This window comes from Coregonus lavaretus (assembly GCF_964263955.1).
Source record: "Coregonus lavaretus genome assembly, chromosome: 22".
Classification (NCBI taxonomy): domain Eukaryota; kingdom Metazoa; phylum Chordata; class Actinopteri; order Salmoniformes; family Salmonidae; genus Coregonus; species Coregonus lavaretus.
This window is the reverse complement of record NC_140009.1, coordinates 5,415,378-5,429,963: the sequence shown is the minus strand read 5'-3', so window position 1 is coordinate 5,429,963 and position 14,586 is coordinate 5,415,378. Positions and strand designations below refer to the sequence as shown.

General features: G+C 43.0%; 3 protein-coding genes and 1 pseudogene across 6 annotated transcripts in view; 1 reads left to right on the top strand and 3 right to left on the bottom strand.

Annotated features, from left to right (window-relative positions):
- The window catches only part of kcnc4 (potassium voltage-gated channel, Shaw-related subfamily, member 4), a gene marked incomplete at both ends in the record, with an annotated part of 67,912 nt that extends 65,837 nt beyond the window's left edge, over positions 1-2,075 (bottom strand). For both annotated transcript variants that reach the window (XM_084187190.1, XM_084187191.1), the window contains one exon: positions 1,455-2,075. In XM_084187190.1, coding sequence (XP_084043316.1) covers positions 1,455-2,075 — 621 coding nt within the window. The remainder of the gene's footprint in view (positions 1-1,454) is intronic.
- LOC311149472 (uncharacterized protein) overlaps positions 1-14,586 on the top strand; it is a gene marked incomplete at both ends in the record, with an annotated part of 790,865 nt that overhangs the window by 191,922 nt on the left and 584,357 nt on the right. The gene's annotated exons all lie outside the window — the stretch shown is intronic.
- On the bottom strand, positions 6,425-7,932 carry LOC311149347 (heat shock 70 kDa protein-like; annotated as a pseudogene). The gene has a single exon. The product of its transcript is annotated as a heat shock 70 kDa protein-like (transcript).
- LOC311150023 (S-adenosylhomocysteine hydrolase-like protein 1) overlaps positions 10,999-14,586 on the bottom strand; it is a gene marked incomplete at its 3' end in the record, with an annotated part of 49,260 nt that continues 45,672 nt past the window's right edge. The window contains exons 13-16 of one of the 2 annotated variants that reach the window (XM_084187266.1): positions 13,933-14,001; positions 13,485-13,563; positions 12,950-13,070; positions 10,999-12,212 (exon numbers count right to left, since the gene is read on the bottom strand). In XM_084187266.1, coding sequence (XP_084043392.1) covers positions 12,206-12,212; positions 12,950-13,070; positions 13,485-13,563; positions 13,933-14,001 — 276 coding nt within the window. Of the gene's footprint in view, positions 12,213-12,942; positions 13,071-13,484; positions 13,564-13,932; positions 14,002-14,586 lie in introns of those variants that run through there. The other variant, XM_084187265.1, reaches the window with a different exon arrangement.

Genomic DNA, 14,586 nt, shown 5'->3' with positions numbered 1-14,586 from the left:
TGCCAATGCTCGGTCTGGAATGTAATGACATGCTAGCATAGCTGGCATTACTCGAGCTAGCTAACGCAGAGCAGATTCTCCATATGACGTTGAGAAATAGTGCTTTGTGGGTAGTTTCGAAGATATCCTCAAGTAAGTTGATAAATATTTCAAAACCCCAAAACATAACTACTTTTGTAGTTATAGGTAACCACATCGTGACAACAACTAAGTTCTTAAGTCTTTGACCACGTTGTTACTTTGGTGAGTAAAAACTCATGCTACCTACCCTTTAAATGAGGAGTGGAGCTTATAGTTATGTAATGACATCACGTGCCCCATGGACCTTCAAAAGTATTCTACAATCATCATTTATTTGAAAAACACAGTTTCCATCGTCATTTGTTGTAATAAAGAAAGTTAGACAAAAGAAAAATCCACTCGAACGGATCAAATCTCTCCCATCTCTGCGGTTTCCATTGCACAAGTCCAATAATACATTTTGCGACATTGCTTTTGTCAAATAAACTTGGGTCAATGGAAACCTGCCTACTTACAAAACATATAAGAGTATATTTTTAAGTGATGAGCATGAAACACAACCCATTGCATATCACATATGACACACATTCATGACTGTAGCTCAATTGGTAGAGCATGGCGCTTGTAAACGCCAGGGTAGTGGGTTCGATCCCCGGGACCACCCATTCGTAAAAATGTATGCCCACATGACTGTAAGTTGCTTTGGATGAAAGTGTCTGCTAAATGGCATATTATTATTATAACAACCATTCATGACAGAGAGATAACAACTATTAATGCTGCTGATGGCTGCTATGCTAAGGTGCCAGGGCCGGACAGTCATAAGTGAACTTGAAAATAGGCCTATAAGACATCAACATCTGAATTGGACTTGAATTATTTACTTTAGCGTGTTTATATACAGTGGTCCATAATGCAAGAGATTGCATTCCAGTCATATAATCCTCGTGTCATTAACGGTAACCTTGAGGGTAAAATATTAGTATTATTTCGCTACACCCGCAATAACGTTTGCTAAATATGTGTATGTGACCAATAAAATTGGATTTAATATGTATAATCTATGCGTAATTAAGCACTATAAACGACCCCAGTAAAATAATATGGCTTTGAACTTAATGACACAACATCATCCTTGTATGATGCTATTTCCGCACCAGCACATTCTTTCCGGCTACTGGCTTGTGTTGTTTGGTGTTCCACAGCAGTCAGACGCAAGTGAGAACAGACACACCTGTTGGTTGTCGGTGGCGCGAGGCGCCGAAAATGACAAGCTCTAGAACACCTGTTGATTTCATTGCATTATTCTAATGATTAACTGTGGGAGTTTGTGAACAGGAAGCCTACTCCTACAAATTACAATAATATTGTAGCGACCCTGGTTTATAAGCATGGTTTATTATGCAAAAAAAAAAAAAAAAAGGTACACTTACTCTAGCAGCCCTGGATGAGTATGGGTCCTCAAAGAGAGCCCATATCTTTGGTTGCCAAACTTCGCAGCATCCCCTCGATCTGTCCGGGCAGTCCTCGATGCCGAACCGTCTGGGTAGTTCGTCGTCCGTGTCATCTGGGTCCGGTGGTTCGAATATGTCCAGTGCCTCCTCTGCGTCTCGGTGCTGTCGATATGTCATCCAGCAACACGGCTCCACGTCGGTCTCATCTATCCCCCAAAACGCCAACTCCTCTTCAAAAAGAGGCCCACAGACATCGGCGGGGCAATGAAGCTTGCCAGTCCTGTAATAGTTCAACACATAAGCGAATATGCCAGGGTGCCTGTCGAAAAATAACTCGTTTGTAGTTGGAGATATGGGTCCTACGGGGAGGGAGTCCTTGTCTGGGTTCGGCTCTGGCGGGTCGGCTAACCAGGCCAGGCGCGTCCCTGGTAGGGTCCTAAGTGTGCTCTTGTAGGTTTCGTGTCTTGTGCCACCAACATTGATAACAATTTTTTCCGAGTCTTCGCCCCTGATCATTTCTTCCTTCTGACATGTCTTAGACGGAGGTTTGTTACCTGACTTGCGTCCTCGGTAAGACGAGACACACACCGAGCTGATCATAGATTTAGATGGAGAGACAGTTGGTTATTCCGTTGGTTTGTGTTTTTCCGTTATTATATCCCGAAGCAAAATAAACAATCACACGGTGACGTATCACAGTTCGTTCTCATGTCAGTCCTTGTGATACGACTCATTTATCCAACTAGTCGTCCCGTGGACAGTTGCTTCTCTGCTTCAACAAGTCCAATGTGCGCGACAGGCAGAGATTTTCCTTGAATAAAACCACCTGCTATAGGCTACACTTCCCTAAAGACTCTGTTCGCAATCTCAAAACATCTCTCTAAATTTGGGATTATAAATTTGGGATAGGCAGGCATGTGGCTTTTGTTCACCAAATATTTGTGGAATAATATACATTATCTATAGCCTAATGTCAATAAATACGCAAATGTTGTAGCGGAAAATAGCTTAAATGATTCAACAGTTCAATCAGGGATACCTTCGTCGCGACTTCAAACGATATTTAGAGAGCTGCTATTTCTAGGTGTATTTTGTCAAATTATTGGAGCCGCTTAAAAGCGATAACCCAAGGTCCTCACCTTAGTCACGATATCCATCTGAGCCCCAATAATCCAACAAGTTTCCTTAACATGAAAGTTGACCCCTATGAACCAAACCGATAAACGCGCTTGGAATATTCCATCAATTTGCGATGATTTCGTCCTCCAGGCAGAGTGGCGCGTGAGACGTGATGTGAGGTTGTTTTTCAGGGAAGGTTTAGGATCTGTTGCTTCTCCAACCAGAAGGATCCTCCCTCCTCTTCCCTCAGCCTCGCCATAGTCAGTCAGAGACGACACCACCAACTCACCCTGTAGGCTGCCTGGAGCGTGCAACAGCCCCAATAAATTAACCCTTTTTGCCCTGAGGAGTCATTCTGAATGAGAGATTATTCTATACCACTCCCTTTATGAACTCACTTGATATAATGTGAAAACATGAGTTACATTACTGTGAGATCCATGAAAGATGGGTAGCTTCCTTTGCCGTAATGCAGCAGGTGCACTTCAAACTATACGTAATTGTCTATGTAAATTCTTCACTCATGTTATGTGTTGCTACCACGGTGCAATGCCGGGTCAGCACTTATACAAGTCCTTTGAGATGTGGTTAAGAAGTAACAGGCATTAAAAGAGGTATTAACCTCTTCATGACAACATCATTAGAAATCATTATAATAGGAGCATCATGATTGTATTTTTCTATATTATCAACGATTCTTCTTCTTCTTCTTCTTCTTCTTCTTCTTCTTCTATCTTATTAAAAAGTGATGTTGTGCAAGAGGGGCTTTCTCCTCTCCTTCTCATAACACATGTGCCCTTGCAATCAGGAGCGATGTGATGTGATGCCTATACTTCACGCTCTTGAAATGTTCTCTTCCTCACACTGATGCTCTTTGAATAAGATAATTCTCCTTTATTTGAGGAGGCTGATTTTACATAACACATTACCACCAAGTTATCCTTGTATCAACTTAACTGCCGGCTGAAGAAAACCAACAATTGCATGGGGTTAGAATAAGCGTTAACGCTACCTGTTGTGTCCTAATACCATGACCACTTTGGAAATAAGTGTTTAAAATATACTGAACAAAAATATAAACACAACATGTAGAGTGTTGGTCCCATGTTTCATGAGCTGAAATAAAAAGATCCCAGAACTTTTCCATACACACGAAAAGCGTATTTCTCTCAAATGCTGTGCACAAATTTGTTTACATCCCTTTTAGTGAGCATTTCTACTTTGCCAAGATAATCCATCTACCTGGCAGGTGTGGCATATCAAGAAGCTGATTAAAAAGCATGATCATTACACAGGTGCACCTTGTGCTGGGGACAATAAAAGGCCACTCTAAAATGTGCAGTTTTGTCACACAACACAATGCCACAGATGTCTCAAGTTTTGAGGGAGGGTGCAATTGGCATGACGACTGCAGGAATGTTCACCACAGCTGTTGCCAGAGAATTGAACATACATTTCTCTACCATAAGCCGCCTCCAATGTAGTTTTTGAGAATTTGGCAGTATGTCCAACTGGCGTCACAATCGCAGACCAAGTGTAACCACGCCAGCCCAGGACCTCCACATCCGGCTTCTTCACCTGCGGGATCGTCTGAGACCAGCCACCTGGACAGCTGATGAAACTGTGGGTTTGCACAACAGAAGAACTTCTGCACAAACTGTCAGAAACCGTCTCAGGTAAGCTCATCTGCGTGCTCGTCGTCCTCACCAGGGTCTTGACCTGACTGCAGTTCAGCGTCGTAACCGTCTTTAATGGGCAAATGCTCACCTTCGATGGCCACTGGCACGCTGGAGAAGTGTGCTATTCACAGATAAATCCCGGTTTCAACTGTACTGGCAGATCGCAGACAGCGTGTATGGCGTTGTGTGGGCGAGCGGTTTGCTGATGTCAACGTTGTGAACAGAGTGCCCCATGGTAGCGGTGGGGTTATGGTATGGGCAGCCGTAAGCTATGGACAACGAACACAATTGCATTTTATCGATGCAATTTGAATCCACAGAGATACCGTGACGAGATCCTGAGGCCCATTGTTGTGCCATTCATCTGCCGCCATCACCTCATGTTTCAGCATGTTAATGCACGGCCCCATGTCGCAACAATCTGTACACAATTCATGGAAGCTGAAAATGTCCCAGTTCTTCCAAGGCCTGCATACTCACCAGACACGCCACCCATTTAGCATGTTTGGGATGCTCTGGATCGACGTGTAGGACAGCGTGTTCCAGTTGCCGCCAATATCCAGCAACTTCGCACAGCCATTGAAGAGGAGTGGGACAACATTCCACAGGCCACAATCAACAGCCTGATCGACTCTATGTGAAGGAGATGTGTCGCGCTGCATGAAGCAAATGGTGGTCACACCAGATACGGACTGGTTTTCTGATCCACGCCCCTACCTTTAAAAAAATATATATCTGTGACCAACAGATGCATATATGTATTACCAGTCATGTGAAATCCATAAATTAGGGCCTAATGAATTTATTTCAATTGACTGATTTCCTTATATGAACTGTAACTCAGTAAAATCTTTGAAATTGTTGCATGCTGCGTTTACAAGTGCACTTTTTTTTGTCAAAACTTTAACCCTAAACTGTTTGCAGAAATGCATTAAATGGTAGCCTATGATTACCTGCATCAGAATTATGAATGCAATATTTATTTGTTATTTTTTTGACCACTTTAAGTAAAATGCTATGTTCAATTTTTTTCTCCATTCTTCTCATTTACACTCTCACACCATAACCAATAAATATGTTTGAATATTTTTTTTTCTAATTATATTACCTTTTCAAATGTAAATATAACAAATACTACACTGAAGTTTATAATCAAGTAATAATCATGTTTATAAACAATGTACTCTACAACAGTAGCCTACACGCTAGTAGCTCGTCCATCATTTCAGTTGCTCACAAGATAATTTGATTTAATTTCTGGTATTTATGATTTACATTGATATTCAAACCAAACTTGATTATGCATGTTCGGATAGATTATTCACTCTACGCTCACAGAGTGACAATTGACTCAATTAAATTAACATTAATACGTCCCAAATGGCACCCTATTTCCTACGTAGTGCACTACTTTTGACCAGAGTCCAAAGAGCCATTAGGTTCTGGTCTAAAGTAGTGCTCTATGTAGGGAATAGGGGTTTCATTCAATTCTGTGTTTAATTAAACCCATACAAGATTACATCATTGGTTTCATTAGTCGATTCTCAAGGTAGTTATGCGTCAATATGTACACTAGATGGCAGAGTTAGGCAACCAGAAACACATGATTTCAAAACAGGTTATTTTGAACCTGTTCACCTTTGTTGAACCAGAATGTCTTATTAGCATATTCAAATTCATTTAATATCTTCTCAGAATACTCTCTACAAATGTAAACACTAAGCAGCCTATGTGAGCTGAATTAAATTGAATTTTATTCTGGGTCTGAAAATAAAACATGACAAGATGGAGGATGACATGAAAGTATTACTACACTGAACAACAATATACATTTACATTTACATTTACGTCATTTAGCAGACGCTCTTATCCAGAGCGACTTACAGGAGCAATTAGGGTTAAGTGCCTTGCTTAAGGGTACATCGACAGATTTTTCACCTAGTCGGCTCGGGGATTAGAACCAGCGACCTTTCGGTTACTGGCACAACGCTCTTACCCACTAAGCTACCTGCCGCCCCGGCAGTGACTTCCATCTAGATGTCTAGTGGTATGAAAACAGAGCTAGTTGACAAACAGTAGTTCTATTAGAAGACCCATTGGCTTATGAGGCCTCTTTAGTGATTGATCGGCAATTGATTTTTGATTGATTATTTAGTCCACCTCCTCAAATGGTAGGGCCCTGAGAGCTAGCACCAACCTCAACCTGGATGCCACAACTCCCCATCGGAGTAGCCCCTCCCACCCCCTGGTAGAGCTTGGATACGATTGGGTTACACACTCTCTCCAGCTCCTTCTGCTGGTGCTCAAACTCCTCCTTCTCAGCCATCTGGTTTTTCTCCAACCAGGAGATAGTTTGGTTGCACTTCTCAACGACCTTCTTTTTGTCATCCTCGCTGAGCTTCCCTGCCAAGTTCGGGTCTTCTACACTACTCTTCTTGTTGAATGTGTAGGACTCCAACCCATTATTGGCTGCTATCTTCTCCCCCTGGGCATCGTCCTCAGCTTTGTATTTGTCTGTGTCCTGCACCATCCTCTCAATGTCTTCTTTGCTGAGCTGCCCCTTGTCGTTGGTGATGGTGATCTTGTTCTCCTTGCCAGTGCTCTTATCCACCGCCGACACGTTCAGGATGCCGTTAGCATCGATGTCGAAGGTCACCTCGACCTGTGGAAGTCCTCTCGGAGCGGGAGGGATACCCGTGAGCTCAAACTTCCCCAGCAGATTATTGTCCTTGGTCATGGCTCTCTCTCCCTCGTACACCTGGATGAGCACACCTGGCTGATTGTCAGCGTAGGTGGAGAAGATCTGGTTCCGCTTGGTGGGGATGGTGGTGTTACGTTTGATCAGGGCGGTCAAGACCCCTCCAGCCGTCTCGATGCCCAGGGACAGAGGAGCCACGTCCAGGAGGAGAAGGTCCCGGACATTCTCAGAGGTGTCACCCATCAAGATTCATCTGGGTTGATGCTCTTGTTGGAGTTCCCTTCCGTTGAAGAAGTCCTGCAGGAGCTTCTGGATCTTAGGGATTCGAGTGGAGCCACTGACCAGGACGATCTCGTGGATCTGAGCCTTGTCCATCTTTCAGGGCCTTCTCGACCGGGTCCAGGGTTCCCCCCCGAAGAGCTCTGAGTTGAGTTCTTCAAACCGAGCCCTGGTGATGGATATGGAGGTGTAGAAGTCGATGCCGGCCTGGGAGCTGGAGGAGAGGGCTCTCTTGGCCCTCTCACAGGCTGTTTCTCAGCTTCCTCATTGCCTTCTTGTTCTTCCTCTTGAACTCCTCCACAAAGTGGTTGACCAGGCGGTTGTCAAAGCCCTCCCCTCCCAGGTGAGTGTCCCCAGCTGTTGGCCTTCACCTTCGAATATCCCATCCTCGATGGTCAGGATGGAGACGTCACAGGTGCCTCCGCCGAGATCAAAGATGAGTACACTGCGCTCCTCATTCTTGCCTTTGTCCAGCCCGTAAGCGACAGCTGCCGCCGTGGGCTCATTGATGATCCTGCCGCCATGGGCTCATTGATGACCCCTCAGGACGTTCAGTCCAGAGATCTTTAATGGCCTGCCTCTGGGAGTCGTTGAAGTAGGCTGGGACTGTGATGACTGCATTGGACACCTTCTGGCCCAGGTAGGCCTCAGCAATCTCCTTCATCTTGACCAGGGCCATTGAGGATATACAGTGGGGAGAACAAGTATTTGATACACTGCCGATTTTGCAGGTTTTCCTACTTACAAAGCATGTAGAGGTCTGTAATTTTTATCATAGGTACACTTCAACTGTGAGAGACGGAATCTAAAACAAAAATCCAGAAAATCACATTGTATGATTTTTAAGTAATTCATTTGCATTTTATTGCATGACATAAGTATTTGATCACCTACCAACCAGTAAGAATTCCAGCTCTCACAGACCTGTTAGTTTTTCTTTAAGAAGCCCTCCTGTTCTCCACTCATTACCTGTATTAACTGCACCTGTTTGAACTCGTTACCTGTATAAAAGACACCTGTCCACACACTCAATCAAACAGACTCCAACCTCTCCACAATGGCCAAGACCAGAGAGCTGTGTAAGGACATCAGGGATAAAATTGTAGACCTGCACAAGGTTGGGATGGGCTACAGGACAATAGGCAAGCAGCTTGGTGAGAAGGCAACAACTGTTGGCGCAATTATTAGAAAATGGAAGAAGTTCAAGATGATGGTCAATCACCCTCGGTCTGGGGCTCCATGTAAGATCTCACCTCGTGGGGCATCAATGATCATGAGGAAGGTGAGGGATCAGCCCAGAACTACACAGCAGGACCTGGTCAATGACCTGAAGAGAGCTGGGACCACAGTCTCAAAAAAACCATTAGTAACACACTACGCCGTCATGGATTCAAATCCTGCAGCGCACGCAAGGTCCCCCTGCTCAAACCAGCGCATGTCCAGGCCCGTCTGAAGTTTGCCAATGACCATCTGGATGATCCAGAGGAGGAATGGGAGAAGGTCATGTGGTCTGATGAGACAAAAATAGAGCTTTTTGGTCTAAACTCCACTCGCCGTGTTTGGAGGAAGAAGAAGGATGAGTACAACCCCAAGAACACCATCCCAACCGTGAAGCATGGAGGTGGAAACATCATTCTTTGGGGATGCTTTTCTGCAAAGGGGACAGGACGACTGCACCGTATTGAGGGGAGGATGGATGGGGCCATGTATCGCAAGATCTTGGCCAACAACCTCCTTCCCTCAGTAAGAGCACTGAAGATGGGTCGTGGCTGGGGCTTCCAGCATGACAACGACCCGAAACACACAGCCAGGGCAACTAAGGAGTGGCTCCGTAAGAAGCATCTCAAGGTCCTGGAGTGGCCTAGCCAGTCTCCAGACCTGAACCCAATGGAAAATCTTTGGAAGGAGCTGAAAGTCCGTATTGCCCAGCGACAGCCCCGAAACCTGAAGGATCTGGAGAAGGTCTGTATGGAGGAGTGGGCCAAAATCCCTGCTGCAGTGTGTGCAAACCTGGTCAAGACCTACAGGAAACGTATGATCTCTGTAATTGCAAACAAAGGTTTCTGTACCAAATATTAAGTTCTGATTTTCTGATGTATCAAATACTTATGTCGTGCAATAAAATGCAAATTAATTACTTAAAAATCATACAATGTGATTTTCTGGATTTTTGTTTTAGATTCCGTCGCTCACAGTTGAAGTGTACCTATGATAAAAATTACAGACCTCTACATGCTTTGTAAGTAGGAAAACCTGCAAAATCGGCAGTGTATCAAATACTTGTTCTCCCCACTGTATGTGTTTTTTGTTTTTGTTTTTATTGGTTTGTGATTTTTCTGTTACCATTTGTAGAAGAATGAGCACTTGGTTGTAATACATTTGAGCTTGTATTCTTCAACAAAAAAAAAATATATATACTATTTTAAAATCACCTTGAAGGCCCCAGCTTCATGTCTGACTGAACAATCTGGTCGTCGAACTTCCTGCCGATCAGGCGTTTGGCGTCGAACACAGCGTTAGTGGGGTTCATGGCCACCTGCATTGAAATTAAATTAAAATATACTTTTATTTTGGGTGAACAAAATAATACATTAAATCTACAAGATTAGATAGAATACCTTTTTTTTTTTTTTTTTGTTTCCTGCATGAGTAATAATATATAATAATATGCCATTTAGCAGACGCTTTTATCCAAAGCGACTTACAGTCATGTGTGCATACATTTTTTGTGTATGGGTGGTCCCGGGGATCGAACCCACTACCTTGGCGTTACAAGCGCCGTGCTCTACCAGCTGAGCTACAGAGTAAGATTAAGAGCAGTATTTTATCATCATAATTTAATATTTTCTGCCTTTTATTGTCTTACTGTTATGTGTATGACGTTTATACTTAATTATATGTTTCGCTCATTTACACTCAACTGAGATGTCTAGAGGTGTATAGTCTACTATTGGACATGGATATATATTCTACATATCTACCATTTCCCAATGTAAATGTATTAGAGTCAAAACTGCTTATTTAAATTTGATTTTAAAAAATGGTTTGGTAAAATCATGCTTTTTCTCTCCCTGTTCATAGCCAGAAAGATCAATAATCAATCCATCTAAACTAACTGCATAGGCATGGTCTACAAACTGCCTGTCAGTGTCAACATTATAACTTACAAACGGTAGATGTCTTGTTCTTCTCTCGAGATATTAAAAGGACCTCGTTTGAGTCCTGAGTAGTTTTTGTCCCCTGTTCGAGGCCTTGCTCCTTGAGTGGTGTGGTTTATTCCAAAAGATATGCCTCAACTGAGAGAGATCCATGGCTTATATACTAAAAGCACCTTTCTGGAATCTTCTGTGACAGTCTGTGACTCAGAGTCTGTGACTCAGCGGATAATATTTAGTAACTGCAGCCGGTGAGGCGCTCTGGGGAAGCCTGTGAATATACTATAGTGGGACGCAACCCGACAACGCTACAGTGGTGCTGAACACCGGGCAGAGAATTAACAGGCTGGACCGTTTTAATAGGTAATAGCGGTGTGTTGGCGCGACAGGTTCAGGAAAGAGGCGCGAAAGAGCATCATGAACATGACATGAAGTCGTTTTAGACCTGGGCCTCGGGGCCTGGCTGGTAAAATGAAAAAGGTAAGAATGCAACACTGGAGTGGGCGCTCGAGCCTCTCTCTGACACACACACACACACACACACACACACGAAGACTATTACATTCATAATTCAATTCTACAAACAAATTGTAGACTTATATTTCTGTTTATTAATTATAGGAGGAGTTTATTTCTGATATATTATACATTAATTCACATCCAGTTACAACAATCACAAGTATAAATCATTTAGGTGATCAACATAAGGAAGTGAAAGCAGAAATCACCTCAAGGCATGTCTGTCAACGTAGGACGAGCTACAGATCAACTAGGACAAACTATGCTTTTCAATCTCTAAAAATCGGAAGAATTTCAAACATAAGAAATAGCCACGGAATTAACTTAACATTGAGATTAAACTGATAAGGAAGTGGCTCAGAAGGCATATTCACACTCTGAGCTTAAGGACAAGTATGAATGCAGATACCAGTCAAGCGAGTTTCTTCAATGCGTCACCAGACATTAAAAACAGCCCAGTTAGGATCACAAACCCAATTCTGGCTCATGGAATGAAACTTAATTTAATATATCAGCGAGTGCGTGTGCACAGAAACAGGAAACATAACCCTCTCATCCTCCTCCTCCTCTCGACCATTAACATCACGGCCATCATTTGGCACCATCATGTATGACTTTAAGGAGTAAACAGGACTACATTACAGTGACATATTGACGTTAATGAACATTGTGATTCAGAAACATTAGCATTAGCAGCTAAATTGATACTTCAGGAGATGAAAGCGTAGCCAGCAGACTAAAATATAGGACTAACATTTCTTATGGTTATTTCTCTGGGGCTGAGTTCCAAATGGCACCGTATTCCTTATGTGGTGCGTTACATAGGGAATAGGGTGCCATTTGGAACACATTATATAGGGAATAGGGTGCCATTTGGAACACATTATATAGGGAATAGGGTGCCATTTGGAACACATTATATAGGGAATAGGGTGCCATTTGGAACACATTTTATAGGGAATAGGGTGCCATTTGGAACACATTTTATAGGGAATAGGGTGCCATTTGGAACACACATTGGTCTCTGCTGTTGTTTGAGATGCTTGAAATGCATGGATTGATTCATGTACCCGACAGACAACTTAGATATTATATCAATGTTACTATGCCTGACAAGACAAGTTAGATATTATAATCAATATTAATAATACAATTTACATTCAGCATAAGCAAAATAATTCTTCTTCTTCATTTTGTAATAACTTATCAAATAAAATAGAGATATTATATGAACTTATTCCAGATGTTGCTGGTTGCAGGTCGCTGCATTGTCCATTCCCATCAATACCTTGGAGACATAGACAGTAGATATGATTTCATTAAAAACAATCATGTGACTACAGTTCGATTTAATTTGTCTACACAATATCTGTGTAATACAGTACCATGCCATATAATATTTGTGCTGTCCCACGAGTGTATGATTACGTTCCCTTTTCCAAAACTAAAATCAGTACCACCTACTAACCCACATCTAAAACCCTAACCCCAGATCATCCCCAACACCCATCACCACACTCAATCAAATACAGACTACCTCATCAGAGAAGGTATTTCTACCTTTTTTTTTTTTTTGTCAGAGTCATTACCTAGGCAACCGGTAATATTACCTGTTATGTTTGAGAGAATGTTTGTTTGTTTGTTTATTTCTTGCTGACTTGGCTCTTGACCTTTTGCATTTAGAATTCCTTCTTTCACTTTTAGGATTTGCCTCTATTCCTTTGTTTGTAGCCTAGGATAATTGTTTAGTTTGCCTTTGATAGTGGTCCTCACTCCAACCCTATTGCAGAGCTAATTTTCAACACCGGAGTTCGATCCCCAGTCGAGTCATACCAAAGACTCTAAAAATGGGACCTAATGGCTCTCAAGGCCCTTCGACAGACGTCCTGTCCAGGGGTGTAATTGTACATCACGCTGCAGAATAACAGGAGATATGGGCTGTTCTGGTTCGGACAAGGCTTACTTCAATGTTTTAAACAGTGAGAGAATCAGGTGGGAAAAGGGAAAAACAGAAGGTCTCAGTACCTGTAGTAGTTGGGTTTGAAGGGTCCGTTCTTGTTCAGGCCCATGTACTTGGCCTGCTCGTCAGACAGCTCCGTCAGGTGGGCGTCAAAGTTGGGCATGTGCAAACTGGCCACGTACTCATCTGGATGGAAGACACAGGTGGATTGTGAGGAGGGCACCTCTGTAGTGCACTACCCTCTGTAGTGCACTACTTTAGACCAGAGCCCATATGGGTAGTATTACACCACATAAACACACACATATTTCTTGTTCAAACTTGTTTGGAAAAATGCAGTTTTGTGGTTAAATAAAGAAAAAGCACTAGGTGGCGACATCGAGCCACATAAAACAAACTGCCCGTTGAAACCTGTGTGGTACCAAATTTATCGAGATTTGGTATCTATTCATTAAAGATTTTCATCAATAAGGCTCAGTCAAAGACTACTTGTATGTATGCAGATCGATGGTCTGCTTCCCAAAAAGCCCTATGGCTTGGTCAAATGTAGTGCACTAAATAGGGAATGGGGTGCCATTTGGGACGGGCCCCAGGTCTTACCCATCTTCTTAGGCAGCAGATAGACGTCCTGTTTGTAACGTCCCTCCGGAGCATTGAACAACTCAATCAGAGCCAGAGCCTACAGAGAGAGAGAGAGATCACCACAGAGTCTGGACGCTGCCAACATCCCGTTCTCACAGAGTCTGGACGCTGCCAACATCCCGTTCTCACAAAGCTCAGGTAGCAGCGGAACAGGAGAGCGGGAGATATCCTAACTCTAGTCTGTCTTCAGCAAACCTCTAAAGCAAAAAGTATGACTAATAAAAACAACACACCTCAGCATTCAATTTAGGGGTGCTTCGATATAGTTGATACTGACTGTTGTCTAAGTTTATACGAAATTTATATTTTTACCAATAGAAAATACATATTTTTTTTGTGTTGTGTTTTTGTGTGCAAACCACTGTTTCTGGACACAACTGTCATATAAACAAACTAGATGCCTCACCTGAGTAGTAGCTGTGATAGACAGAACAAACGTGGGCACTGTGGAACAGCTCAGATTCAACAGGCGACCCTACAGGAAACACAATCACACATTACATGAATCAACTGGTCAGTTATGTAGCCATTCACAGGGAAACTGACATTAATGAACTTTGAAATCAAAAACAGAGATTAGAAGAGATAACAGTTGTACGGTTGTGTTACTGAACTAAATTTAAGGAACACACAGATGAGTCCAGCGTTGAAAGAAGACCCCCAGAGTACACCCTGATACCAAACCCCAGAGTACACCCTGATACCAAACCCCAGAGTACACCCTGATACCACACCCCAGAGTACACCCTGATACCACACCCCAGAGTACACCCTGATACCACACCCCAGAGTACACCCTGATACCACACCCCAGAGTACACCCTGATACCACACCCCAGAGTACACCCTGATACCAAACCCCAGAGTACACCCTGATACCACACCCCAGAGTACTCCCTGATACCACAGAGCATTGGTCAACGATGGGAAGAAAAAGCCTTTAGTTCCATGGAGTTAGTGGGGAACCACTCAGGCAAAGTCAGTATTTTGTTGCATTTTCAATAACAGAGTCAGGTTTGGGAGCTGACAAAGGTGACAAAAAGGTCACCAGGATACATCT